This window comes from Pieris napi, chromosome 24 (genome assembly GCF_905475465.1).
Source record: "Pieris napi chromosome 24, ilPieNapi1.2, whole genome shotgun sequence".
Taxonomy (NCBI): Eukaryota; Metazoa; Arthropoda; class Insecta; order Lepidoptera; family Pieridae; genus Pieris; species Pieris napi.
This window is the reverse complement of record NC_062257.1, coordinates 2,859,556-2,874,533: the sequence shown is the minus strand read 5'-3', so window position 1 is coordinate 2,874,533 and position 14,978 is coordinate 2,859,556. Positions and strand designations below refer to the sequence as shown.

The window sequence follows — 14,978 nt, the reverse complement described above, 5'->3', positions numbered from 1 at the left end:
CTTTGTGTAAAGATATATTTTTATTTAAATATGAGCGGTAACCATTCCAGTCAGCCTTTGCGTAATTTAGCTTAAGAATGGGCTTGCGACGCGCTTTAATAGCGAGACGTACAAATACTGGGAGGTGGTTGGAGGAAAGTGCATAGATGGTCTCAATTGAGTCAACGGTATAGATGTTTTTAGTGAGTAACAAATCGGGGTTGGTCGCTAGCCTGTTTTCATTGTAATGGACTAGGGTCGGCTCACTAGGGGCATGAACAATCATTTCATCGTCGAGCATGAGCTCGTAGATTGTATTACCATGGGTGTTAGTTGGACCAGGTGACCAATAGGGGTGCCTAGCATTGAGATCACCCATAATTAATATTTTATTATTTGACGAAAAAAGGGCGTTTAAGTCACTAGGGAGCAAGGGCATATTGGGTGACTGGTAAACGGAATAAATGGTAATTTTGCCGTGGTTAAAATAAAGGGATATTCCTATGGCCTCTAAGTTAAGGGTTGGCGGAGTTAAAACAAGATCGTGTTCTAAATCGGCCCTAACCAAGATAGCAACACCCTGACCAGAGCCATCGGCACGGCCATCGAGTCGATAGCAGGAAAAGCCTGGAATTTGAAGGGTAAGCCGCTTTGTTAATCTAGTTTCGTTGAGTGCGATGATGTCAACGTTGAGATCTCTTACCGCCAGTTCAGCTAGTTCCTGCTGCTTTTTGTGAATACCATCGGCATTCCAATAAAACACACGTAGTTCATTGAGGTTAAACATAATGACCAAGGTGAGACAGAATTAAGATAACTTTGTCCATGAAAGTATCACATTTTATGAAGTCCTTCTTGAGGGTTTTGATAGTTGAGAGAATTTGAAGCATTTCACTCGTCGTCGTGTCTTGGCGGGTGTTTGTGCAGTCCTCACTCGGTGGGGCAGTCCTTAGGGGCACACGCGTTGGCAATGGTTGAGAATCATGGCACTTTGGAGCCACTGCTGCCTGAACGGGAAACATTTGGAGGGGCACGCTTTGCTTGGTAGCCGCGTGGGTTGATTTCACGATGGCGTTGCGAAACGAATCTCTCTTTGTCTTGATACGTTCAAGGTACTTAACCCGCTCCTTGCACAGCGAGTAATTTGCTGCGTGGTCTTGACCACAATTGCAGCAACGAACAGTTTCTATGAAGCCCTTTTTGGGGCACTGTGAAGTTGGATGTTCCAGAGAGCACTTGACACATCTAGCGGGTCTATTACAGTTTCGGGAAGCATGACCGAAACCCTGGCATCGGTAGCACTGGGTGCAGTTATTGCTACTAGTTTTGTAGCGCTCGATCACAACAACGCAGTTAGCCAGGTACTTTATTTGCTTGAACTTTGCCATATCAGTTCCTGTGGGAAGTTGTATTATTACCGGGGGGCATTGAACTGGCTTGCTCAGCTTAATTTGGGTGGCAGTGGCGCCAGCAAAGCCAAGGGACTCCAGTTCCGCTGGTAGGCAATCGATCACGTTCGTTGGAAGACCTTTGACAACCACTTTAGGCATTTTTTCATCCTTCCTGGTGAACGTATGAAATGACACATTTTCATTGAGGAGTCCAGTTTTGACGAGTTGATGGCTTTCAGATGAGTAACATTGTATTTTGACTCGATTACTACCTTTGTATTCAAGATGGTAGCTTTTGTTGTACTTCTCAATTACGTCCTTTAGTTTCTGGTGTGTCCAGTCTTCGCGTAGTTCGATAATGATTGGTGGGACACGTCCAGTCTTCTTCTTTTTAGAGGCCTTTTTAAAAGGCTCTGAGATATCATGATTCTTATCCACTGGGAGATTGCTGTAGCGGTTGCTTGTTGAGGTGGTGGCGTCTCTCGGTATACGCTTGGGAACCGCAATCCTCTTTGGATAATTCCACTGGTTTAAATCATCCCCAGGTCTTTTGGCGGTATTACTAGCCAGATCTGGATTTGAAGATGATCGTGTGACGAATTTGTCCATTTTATCGACAGTGTCACATCACTAACAATATGAACCGGTTCGAGAACAACTTAAAGTGCGTGTGGATGCTACGAGAACCGAACGCGAACTGGAATTATAATGAATTAATTGTCTTGACTGACTGGACTATCAGTCAGTCCAATCAGCTGATTTCTGTCATTTCACAAATATGTATTCTGTGTTTTAATTTCAAGTCAACGCAACGCACTAAATTAATAGTCTAGCATTGTATAATGAAACGTTTAAACAATTTATTATTTATTTATTTATTTTTAGCTTTTTTATTTTCTATAATATTAGAATGAAATTCAACTGGGCTCAACAGAAGTTCCTTTTTAGACGAAAGCCTCAAACAAACAAGAAATAAAAACTTTTTGTTGTCATTTGACACCTGTTAAAAGCTACTTTTTCACACTATAATACGGCAAAATCGAGTTGACATGATGTATGCTCTTACACTGTCCCGTTGTAGAACAACATTTATTTGCCGAGTTTTATTTTCGTTCACCATTCTCTTGCTATTCGCGTATTGTTATTCCTAGCGCAATTATACTATGGATTACGTGGACAAACGACTATGGATTTACTCGAGATTAAAATCATGGAATAGATTATTCCTGGTATAGTTACTCGTGTATAAATTGAAGTTTGGTCGAATCGACCCTTAGTGGCTTCAGCGTGCGACTCTCATCTCTGAGGTTCGATCCCCGGCTATGGGTCCATAAAGTACGTCACACGTTAATGGGGAGGGAGGGTATCACCGAAGTATGACATCGTGTGACAAGGGGCATGGGGGGTCAATACTTTTGTGACGTCACATGTTAAAATTTTAAATACTAAAACGCAAAGTTTGGATGTGAATTAAAAATTTTAAAAATTTACGAAGTTGATCTATTAAAAATAAAATAAAATAAAAATATGTTTATTATGGAACATAAGATACATGTATCACTTATTCCACGTCATTAAATTTGAATTTGTAGGCATCCCTACTCATCGGCAAAGAAGACAGAGGCCGAGAGAAAAAGCCGGAGTAAAAAACTCTCGGTACTCTTTTAACATAGCAAATCATCAAATAACACTTATTTTAAAACAAATATCGCAAATTAATTAATTAGAGGCAGCCTGTTTAGCACTAGTCCCAGGCCCTTTTATCAACTAGATAATCATTGACTTTATAGTAAGCCTTTTTACACAGCTTTTCTTTAATACATTTCTTAAATTTATTGAAAGGCAGAGATAAAAGAGCCTCTGGGATTTTATTAAAGAAGAGTATCCCTTTCCCCAAAAAAGAATTACTAACTTTGGATAGTCTAGTACGGGGAAATTGCAGCCTGCGAGCCTTGCAAATTACATTGATATACAAAAAAAAATATATTTTTTTTATCTTTAAGTAATATAATTAATCGTTTATTATTTTCTAACTAGTCGTTTGTTTTTTCAGTTTTATGAAATGTTGGACTCTTTATGTTGATTTTATTAGATTATTATTTAATAAAAATAAGTAAAAAATGAAAATAGCTGTTTTCTCTCCATTATTTTTAAATACATACATAAATTTAAAAAATGTGTGACGTCACATCAGGAGGGGGGGGGGGGGCTTTATAAAAATCTGACAACCTGTGACAAGGACGGGGGGCGGGGTTCAAAAGTCCTAAAATTAGTGTGACGTACTTTATGGATAGCACCTATGCAACAATGGACTTTATTTCTATGTGCGTATTTAACATACATTCGCTCGAATGGTGAGGAAACCGGCTTGCCATAAGGCCAATTTAGATGGAGAGAGTTTCTCGTCTCAAAGATACGATTATCGAAAGAATATAAAAAAGTTTCTTTGTCTAAAAATTCACAGCAATTGCTCTTCCACTGCGACAATTGCCTCGAAATGGCATGTTTATTGTGTCCGTGTAAACAGAATTCCAAAAGCAATAATCGTATTTCGGGTGTTTTAATTATTAGTACAAGAATTAATCAAACGGAAAAAAAGATTTTGGGTAAAAAAATGGGTCTTTACAATTTTTTTCTGTAACTTCTAAAAAGTTCAATTAATTTAATATTATCGGCAGCCTCAAAATTAAAACGATTTTCGTGTCATTTTATCATCACCTACTTGCTTATTAGATTAACAAATGATCATGAAACAGAAATCTGAGGCCTAGACCTAAATAGGTAGGAGTAGCACCAGTAGTTTTTTGTTTATTTGTTTCCTGAAAAATTATATATAATACTCACACAACACAGGGCCTAACTCGGGAGCGATAGGCGAACTTTCTGGCTTCATCATAGATCTGTGTTGCCAGCTCACGAGTCGGTGCCAGCACCAGACCTAGCGGGTACTGCTTGTGGCCCGTTCTTCGGACCGCGCTGGAATTTCATTTAATTATATATAACTGGGATAGACAAATATAGAGAAGAATTTCTAGAAGGTCTTCGAAGGGCGTGTACTAGTAGTTATATTCTTAATACAACAGGAACTACAGAAATGCGTGTATCTTAAAAACTACTGAACCGATTTTGATTCTTTTATGTTATAGGAGGCAAACGGGCAGGCGGCTCATCTGATTTTTTTTTTCAGGACAATTCACACCAATCGACCTAGTCCCATGCTAAGCTGGTGAAGCTTGTGTTATGGGTACTAGGCAACGGATATACATACATATTATACATAGATAGACATATGAATACATATTTAAACACCCAAGACCTAATCACAAAACCAAATGCTCATCACATCGATGTTCGTCTCAGCCGGGGATCGAACCCGGGACCCATAGATTCGCAGTCAGGGGTACTAACCACTAGACCAATGAGTCGTCGACATGTCAAGTGATACCACCGCATGGACATTTACATTGCCAGAAGGCTAGCAAGTGCGTTGCCGGCCTTTCAAGAAACGCTCTTTCCTTAAAGGACCCTAAGTCGAATGGGTTCGGAAATACTTCAGTGGGTAGCTGATTTCACGTAGTGCAAAAATGTGCGGCAAAAATCGCCTTAAGAAACGCTTAGTTGTAACAATGGACGTCTCAATGATAAGGAGGTGATAAAACTCAGCTGCAGGTTTAATCTTTATCTCTTGACAGGGAGGCGTTCAAGTATTACGTAACGAATTTGGGGGGGGGGGGGTCCTTTTGTAAAACGTTACGATACGGGGCGGGAATTGAATTACGCGTTATTTTTAATATTATTTCGACTTTACAGCCCACATAATGGTAACTTTTAGGTATAAAGAGTCACTAGTTGATGACAAAACGTTTTATTATTAGGTACACAAAAACGTTACGGCGCGTTACAGGGGGGGGGGGGGGGGGTCAATAATCTCCAAAAATTGCGTGACGTAATACTTGAACGCTCCCTCACCTGATTTAACGTATTTTGATATGACAAACATAAACATTAATAAAATTTAACACATTTTTAATTGTCGCGTTCTATACTCTATGGTTGGTTTATACTCTATACGGAGTTACTCACCCCATATTCTTAACAGGTCCGGCCTCGTAAATCTGGTTGAGGATGGGCACGAGGAAGGCGGCCGTCTTCCCGGAGCCGGTCTGCGCACAGGCCATGACGTCACGCCGCCCCAGCACAATAGGGATCGCGTACTTCTGCACCGGGGTCGGCTTGTCGTATCGGGCGGACGCTATGTTCGACCGCATTATTTCCGTCAGGTTAACATCCTCAAACTGAAAATGTTTCATTTATTTCTTAACTAGCTGACCTGGCTAACTTCGTTCCGCCCTACAACCTTATAATATCGTTGTTACTTTAATATTTTAGGATTTCATTAATGTTAAGTAATACATTAATACAACTTTTTTGCAAATACAGAATTGTTTTATTGCTTGCCATTGCGAAAGAAGAATGGCAGTTTTACACATTAGGCATCTTCTCTCTAGCGTCAATATGGCGATACTGCATGTTAAGCACTTTCTGATATCCAACATCTTTTGATCAGGATCAAAGCCTGGTTATGCATCTCCTCATTCACCTCAAGATCGGAATTTCTTGAACTGACACGAATTCGACGTAAAATGATGCGTAGTTTTGTCAACAGATGGCACCATATGGTTTTTACATTCGTAAAATTAATTAATTTATTTATTGTTATTCGATAACTTATCCGATATTTTATTGCTTATTCTGCTATTCGGGACGGACACAAATCCAACAAATCAAAAACCATGGCAATCGGTCCAGCCGTTCTCGAGTTATAAGTGTTGTAACAAACACGACTTTCTTTTATATATTATAGTATAGTAAGTAAGTATAAGATCCCGATATACAACAACCTTCACCGAGATGCTTATTTAATGAAACGTATTTTATATTTAATTTAATATGTCAATAAATATAATCCATATGGATTGCCTAGCAAATTTCAGTCCAGAGTATGTTTAATTAGTATTTAAAAAAAATATATTTTTTATAATTTGCATTTTTATTATTGCCCTCAAGTCAAATTTGTCCCTTTTTTCCGTGGAGAAATTTTTTAGTAGCAACACTTATGAAATGTCAGAATACTACGGAATGAAAAATCAGAGTATAAAGGGTTCAGAAACACCAAAAACACAACTTAACCTGAAAAAATAAACGAGACAGCGATGACAGATTGAACAATAGCCATAAGAAACAAGTAAAAGAACTTGGGGTAGGTCCTCATGTCTTCGGAGGGAATGAAAAAAGAGAAAGTGAAAGGGAAATGTGTGAATATAAAAAAAATTAAATTAATAAATTGATGACGTCGAAGATCTACCCGAAATGGGATGGCCAAGTCAGAGTGGGGAATAGAATAAACAAGTTATGGCACAATGGCACATGCGCACGAGCATTCCTTCGTTTAATTTTAAAAGGATACAGTATGTAAAATCACTGAAGAAGTGGGTTATAGTGAATCAAGTTATTAATGGAGTGTTTAATTTCCTACCCATAATCGAGTTCTTACAATACATCCCAAGTCATCTCGATTATCTTGTCAGTGAAGTACAAAGAACGCGTTATTTCGATATTTAACTCGGCTCATTTCACATTTATACTACTGTCAGGAAATGATTACTATACAATATCGTTATTCATTCAATAATAAACTCATAAGAAACCACACGATAATTGAAGACATCACAACGAGGATACGAAGATTGAAATGGAAATGAGCTGGTCATTTAATAAGAGGTATGGAAAAGTGGAACAAAAAGATCATATATTGGTACCCAAGAAATAAGATAAGAAAACGAGGTAGACAGTTTCGAAAGTGGGAAGACAAAATATGGACAAGGAAAGCTCAGAACAGAGCAGAGTGGAGAGAAATGGAGGAGGCCTTTGCCAAAGTTGGGCAAACAGATGGGTTGTCGGTGTCACCGACTCACTAGAGACAATAGTTTAAGATTAAAATTATGTAAAATTACTGTCTATGTGTTATTATTAATTTCACTTTGATTTCCAACGTAATTTTTTTTCATATGTTACTGAACCTATACTATTTTTTATTAAAACACAGGAGAAAGTTCAATTGTCGTCACACACTGCCAGAAGGCGAGTGCGTAGCCGGCCTTTTAATTGCTTCAAAAACTTCGATGCCTTTCACAGAATAAGTATACCGTTGCCTAATAACTTATGTAACCTGCTTTTTTTATATGTATGTTTTATAAGATGTAAATAAATAAATATATACGTACGCTTGTAATGAAATCCGGCACGTTCTCGCCGCTGGCCTCCACCGGTATATCCTCGTACTTGGAGAAGTTGATGCCAGTGTTGCCCGTCCCAAACAGCTCCAACTCCTGCCGCTCGTCGCGAGGTAGTGGTACTGTCCAGTCGTTCTGAATTGAAAAACAATATGTCAACAAACTAAAACACACAAAAGAGCGATATTTTTACAAAAAAAAAATATTGGTTGTTTGTAAAGTAGGTTTACGATCGAGATGTTTACGTGATAACGTCTTATTGGTGATATAAGTTTTTGGGAAGTAAGGAATTAATGAAGATAAAAATGTTTTCAAATTTTAAATTACATCTATCGTTTTATTCACACTTTTGATGATAAATTTCGGGTGTAAAATTACAAGTTTACTTATTCGACTATGATATACATTTTTCTTCATACATTCACGGAATGACTGGCAGCGCTCGAGATGAGACGGGAGATCGGTCCGTCTCTCTCTCGTTATACCTGCGATCGCGCTCGTGAGGTTTTGGTGTGACACAAGTTTCTGAACATGTCACCCGACTAAAACGATTTTAAAGACGTTATCACGTCAAAATTAAAAAAAAAAAATTGAATTACCGAGTGAACCTCGCCCCTGCGAGATGCAGTGCGTCGGACGTCGTCCGATGGCCAGCGTGAGTTGGAGCGTTCCTCCCTCGGCTCGGGCTCCTTCCAACGATCGTTCCTTGGCTGAGGCGGCTCGTTGAAGTCCTCGTCCTTCCTAACGTCCCTCGTCGGCTCACGGGGCTCTCGTGGCTCGCGAATGTCGCGCGATTCGCGAATGTCACGTGACCCGCGACTGCGCTCCGATGTCCAGCGATCGTTCTCGAATCGCTCTGCATCGCCATTCTGACTGGATTCTCGACCTAGAATTTTATCAGTAGCTGTATTACTCCTTTGAATTTTTGAAACTTCTTTATCGGGTTTGGAAAAAAATTTAGTGTAACATTTTTGCGTTACGCGTCACATTTTTCCGTTACGCGCCATCTTTTGAAGTGAAACTTCTTTATCGACGTATGGGAGAAATTTTGTAGCAGGTTACGCGCCATGTTGCTTTTTTAAGTCAAACTTCTTTATCGGCGTTGGAAAAAAAAATTACACACATTTGTCACATTTTTCGGTTACGCGCCATCTTTTTCTTGTCCCTACCACGGTTGATCCGAAGAGATTCGAAGCCATTAGTTACAAAAATATATAATAACGATAAAAATTATAGTAATACTAATAATTCTATTACAATTAATGAAATCCTGTAATAATCTTAGTACTACATAGTAGTACAGTAATAAGTTAAAATGAAATAATTGTATTTGTATTCATGTCTATGATAACAAAAGCATTTGTTAAACTTTATCTAATTTAACTTTATTTAACCAATTTCTGTAAAGTGGCATATAGTAGATCATTTTTCGAAAAATAAGGTCATAAAGAAGTTTCACTTCTTACGTGTGTACACCTAGTATAGGTCGGTTATCGAAAGCTGGCGCGTTCACAGTACTCACACTAATGCAATTTCACTATACAGTATGTTTAAAAATATGACTTTTTTGTCAAGCTATATATTTTAGTCTACTCTGGTTTTAGTAAGGTTGGGAGGGTTGTAAATAATTAAAAATGTGTCAAATACATATAAATATTATGTGCATACGAGGGTGGATCCAAAAGATCTAAGCCCGACCAAGAACGTAAAAGAGTAGTTTGTGTAAATAATTTTTCATTTTTCGACATAAGCTCCATCTCAACAATAACTCCATACTCCTCTTAGAAACCCCAGTCGCATCTGATGTCAAATTAAAAATATAATTTTTTTCATTAAACTGTTTTTATTAAGATGCTTAAAATAATTAAAAACATTGTGCACCATTTCACGAGATTGTCCTGGTAATGTTTAGACGGAATATATTTCATAAGACATTTTTTTCAAAGTATTCTAACCTCCAATTAAATAAGTAAACAATCACAGACAAAATAATAATGAAAAAAAAGATCAACATGTACAGTAAAGATCAACATAAACAGTAGCAAAAGCAAAACAATAACTGTCTCTTTTATACTCATAAGCTTTACCGAGCGCGAGAGAGACGGACAGTCTTTTCATGATGCATATTCAGTTTGACATAACGCCTCGCGCTTATTCACAGACACAAAGTGTAAATGTGTTGAAGCCGCCAGCTTTAGATACCAATACTCCTTTGAATAATCGGAGTGTTGGAATGATATCCCTCCTCCGCTGAAGAGTCTACAATTAAAGTAAAATTTTAATCGCTAATATAAGATTCTTTAGCGGCGTTGTCCACTTTTTTTGGAATGGGTAAAAAATGTTAAACTCGCGTCAGGACAAATTCATAAGACGGATGTTTTTTTAAAGGATTATGAACCTTCGTATTATATAGTTACGGTTTTAATTTATTTGTCTCTTTCCTTATATACATTGATGCATGTGGAATTGGACCTTAAATCAATACATCAAGGTTTAATTTTGCGAAACGTCTAAAGCTTTATTATTAACGATTTGTTCAGACTGACGACGGATAGAGAGTAGACAGCTGGCGCGGCGTATAAATAAATAAATATTGTATTCTACCACATAAATGATAGTAACTTTTATAATATTAGATAGCAAAATTATTCCCTTACCATTCCAAAATATCAAAAATGCACAACGTTAATATTCACTTCTGCCGGCACTCCCGGAGTGCAACCCGTCGTTTTTTTTATTTATCTACTTTTTAATAATAATTCTTATTTTTAACTTTATTTTATTTACTATAAATTTTTACAACAGACTTCATTGCTTACACTGCTAACTTTTACTAATATTATTATTATTTTTTGTACTAAGTATTATTACATTCCTTTTCATTCTTTTTTGCAACTGAGACGCAAACTAGCTTCTGTGGTCTCTGTCAGAATGACCAGCGCTGTGGAACATTCTGCTCCTCAGCATAATGCTGAGTCAGGGCCCAGGGCCCATTACAGCAACAGCGCACACGCATTACAAACTTGAAACGAACCGAATGGGAAAAGGGTTTTTTTTTATATCTCTCATAAATTTTTTTATTAAAAAAATTTCTTTGATTATTGTTATTTTGTATGTTTATGTGTGTGTTTTTTGTTTGTAATAAATGATATGTCTATGTCTATGAATTCGTTAGTGCAGCAGCGGCGCACGAACAAAAATGCACGCGCGCAGCTCGCAAACGGCTCGCGAGCTGCACATTGACATTCGCCAGATGTGGACGCACCCTAATAGTTTTACAGCCAAAATATGTATTCCGTTTAAGAAATCCGAGCATTCGTGCTGATGTGGTGACTACTTTATTAACTTGAGATATATATTATGTATATCTATTGTATATTTTTTATACTAGTTAATCGTCTCTACTAATATCATTGAAAAGTTTGTTGGTTTGTTTAATCTCAGATTTTTTTTGTCGTGTGTATAATATATGTGTGTGAAATAAAGCTATATATTTCTGACATATATCGTGACTGATCCATTTATTTCACCAAAGTAACGACAATTTCTTTTACGTCAATTACCTTGACGACATAGTACTGACGTCAGCGGTCAGATATATAACAACATGACGTATACTTATATAATACACATATATTTAAATGTGTTTTGATTTTCTTTTTAATAATTTTTATTATTACTTTGTAGGTTACGAAAATTGTAAATACTGTATACTTGATTGTAAATTAAATATTTGTTTTTTTAATAAACAAAATTTTATTTAAATTTCAGTCTATAATGAAACACATTTTAGGAGAAATTTTGTATACGACTTTTCTATGTGATTTTAAATAGAATTTCATTATTTGACGCAATTACAATGTACAAGTTATCATAATAAATTTATTTTATATATTAATAGTTTAACCAACTTTTTTATCGATCAAGAGTTTAACCAACTATTTTATCTATCAAGAGTTTAACCAACTATTCTATGTATCAAGAATGTAATCAACTATTTATCAATCAAGAGTTTAACCAACTATTCTATGTATCAAGAATGTAATCAACTATTTATCTATCAAGAGTTTAACCAACTATTTTATCTATCAAGAGTTTAGCCAACTATTTTATCTATCAAGAGATTAGCCAACTATTTTATCTATCAAGAGTTTAACCAACTATTCTATGTATCAAGAATGTAATCAACTATTTATCTATCAAGAGTTTAACCAACTATTTTATCTATCAAGAGTTTAACCAACTATTTTATCTATTAAGAGTTTAGCCAACTATTTTATCTATCAAGAGTTTAACCAACTATTCTATGTATCAAGAGTGTAATCAACTATTTACTTATCAAGAGTTTAGCCAACTATTTTATCTATCAAGAGTTTAGCCAACTATTTTTTCTATCAAGAGTTTAGCCAACTATTTTATGTATCAAGAATTTAACCAACTATTCTATGTATCAAGAATGTAATCAACTATTTATCTATCAAGAGTTTACCCAACTATTTTATCTATCAAGAGTTTAACCAACTATTTTATCTATCAAGAGTTTAGCCAACTATTTTATCTATCAAGATTTTAACCAACTAGCAGATCTTACCGCGGTTAGTGCGCGGGTATCGCTGATCGTAGCCGCGATCGTTCTCATGGTCGCGGTCACGTTCGCGGTCGTCGCGCCGACCACCACGGTCGTACGTTCTAGAGTTGCCTCCGTATGATGAACGGCTGTCCGACCCCTCACTGTCTAAGCTTTGACGCTTAGACCCTTCTCCTGCAATTTCCAACTCTATGAGTGCTGTTAAAAAACTATATACCTCTCGGCACGTAAGTCCAGCGGTGATTGTTAGTTCATAGTCGAAAAGGCATAGGAGGGGCAGACAGTAAGCGCTGTACTCTGCCATTAAAGCGCGTTAAGCTTTACGAGTTCGTAATTTTTAGTTGATACAAAGCAATACTGTATTGAAACGCGATGAACGTTTATCTAACTTTGACATCCGCTTGGATATTTTACTTTAATCTCAGCAAGAAAATATTAACATTGTATTTATTAATAAAATTATCGTAATATCCTTTTGAAATTAGACTTTATCGAAATTTCCTCCTCCACGGTTTCGTCGCCGCTACACTTACGTGCTGAGGGGTTATGTTGGTACATTAGCCATTTCTTGCTGATGGTACATAATATGTTAACTGTAGTATATGCTAGGAATATGGCTTTGGGTAAATTTTAGAGTCGAGACTTAGCGCTAAGTATGAAACGTATATGTCAAAACGTTTGTTTGACATATGCGAGCCATATTATCGCTGAATCTGAGGGTTACACTATTGCAAAAAAAGTAGTATGCAGCAGCTGGCGTGTATAGGAGCATTCAAGTATTACTTGACGCAATTTTTGGAGATTATTGACCCCCCCCCCCCATGTAACGCGCCGTTACGTACCCAAAAGTAAAACGTTTCGTGACAACCCAGTGACTCTTTATAGCTAAAAGTTACCATTATGTGCTGTAAAGTCCCGCCCCGCATCGTAACGTTTTACAAAAGGGAAGAAACCAATATAAAAAACCGTTATATATTTTTGATACGTTTTAATAGACCTTTAATATTTACTACTTTTATAAATATACTTAAAATGTATATTTATCTACGCTACACATTTAAATTTCCCTATTAAATAATAATTCCAACTGATACTGGTTTATTTTTATCATTTACCCTACATACAGTCCTGTGATAAGTTTAAAAATTGAATTGATTAAAATCCATTCCAATATAACATTTATATTTAATGTTTAAAACACCAGATTCATGGATTCACAAAATAATTAAAAATATCAACAAGTTTTAATCCAGCTGTTAAATTTTCTATGGCATTCAGTTGAAATACTATTTTTTTTTTTATATAAGTCTTTATCTTGCAATCAGTCAGCTAGACTATGAGCAGATGTGTTGAGAGCTGTTAGACGTTCAGAGCAAAATCTCCATCGAGACTGCTCCTCTCTTTCAACCGTGTCTATCAAGACTTAGGATTTGTCAGATACTAATTAAAACTAAGAAAACATTCTTTACCTTCAGAAGGTTTAGCCTCCAACTGCTTGCGCAGATGTGGAGGAATGTAGCGGCCAGAACTCTTAGGAGCCTGAGGCTGCAAGTCCAGACCAGCAAGCTGAAAGAATGAATTATAGTAAATATGCATCAATTGTATGAAACTGCATGTCACTCGATCACTGTCTCAATTTTTTAATACATTCTGTCACAATATAAACAAGTAGATTACATACTCAATACTTAATATCCACCAAGAAACCTAACTACTTTAAGAATTCTGAATAATATATATATGTAACATTTGTCATTAAATATTATATATTCCCAACAATAATTATATAACAAAAGAGCTAATGTTAAATGCGCACATAGACAGAAAGTCCTTTGATGCAAAGCCAGGGTTCAAACCTATAACCTCAGGGATGAGAGTGGTACTCTGAAACCGCTATACCAACACTCCTTATTGTGCTCACTGCTCATTCCATATAGTAGAGTTCCAAATATTTGTAGTGTTTGTCATAACAATGCAACACATATACAAAGTACTTAATTATAATGAACTGATACATATAATAAAAATGTCATGTCATCTATAATTAAAGACTGGTTACAAAGATAGACAATTGCTTGAATGTTCCCGGAAAAAAAGTGGGCTACTATCATTTGTTTAAAGGCATACTAAAACTGTTCACTAACCAACCACAATCTTATTTATGTTAAGTATGTGAAAGTTTAAAGACAAAACAGCTTATTGTTATATGTTATATATATGTTGACCAATCACAATATAGCAATGAAATGAACAATTCATTATTGAAATCATTTTAACACCCCTGGCTAGCATACTTCTGTACAAGTATCAGATATTGCGCCTCAGTCAAAATCTAGTACATACTGTCTAAAATTTAACCTAAATTTTTCTCTTATACAATTCACCTATACATGTATAGCAAGCAGATTTGATATAAGGTCACATTTAGATGCATCTACAGTTGATGCTTCTGATGTAAGATGAAAATAATTGAAGCTTTGTTCAAAAGCAAATACATAATTTGTATTTAACTGATTTAAGGTACATTATTCTTCAAATGTTAATAAAAGCATAATTTTAAGACACAAATAAACATTATGTTAGTTATGTCTAGCTTTAGCAGATTATCTGAATAAATCTTAGTAGATATTATTTATAGGTTATAAAAAGAAACTATGTTTACCATCCCTGGCTTAGTTGGTAATTGTAGTGATTAAGAGGAGTAATATAAACCAATGTCTACTGACT

The 14,978-nt window shown here is 36.2% G+C and overlaps 1 protein-coding gene across 2 annotated transcripts in view; it reads right to left on the bottom strand.

Annotated features, from left to right (window-relative positions):
• LOC125061719 (putative ATP-dependent RNA helicase Pl10) overlaps positions 1 to 14,978 on the bottom strand; it is a 30,537-nt gene that overhangs the window by 14,066 nt on the left and 1,493 nt on the right. The window contains exons 2-7 of one of the 2 annotated variants that reach the window (XM_047667291.1): positions 13,721 to 13,817; positions 12,255 to 12,425; positions 8,263 to 8,549; positions 7,655 to 7,798; positions 5,454 to 5,665; positions 4,215 to 4,346 (exon numbers count right to left, since the gene is read on the bottom strand). In XM_047667291.1, coding sequence (XP_047523247.1) covers positions 4,215 to 4,346; positions 5,454 to 5,665; positions 7,655 to 7,798; positions 8,263 to 8,549; positions 12,255 to 12,425; positions 13,721 to 13,817 — 1,043 coding nt within the window. The remainder of the gene's footprint in view (positions 1 to 4,214; positions 4,347 to 5,453; positions 5,666 to 7,654; positions 7,799 to 8,262; positions 8,550 to 12,254; positions 12,426 to 13,720; positions 13,818 to 14,978) is intronic. The other variant, XM_047667292.1, reaches the window with a different exon arrangement.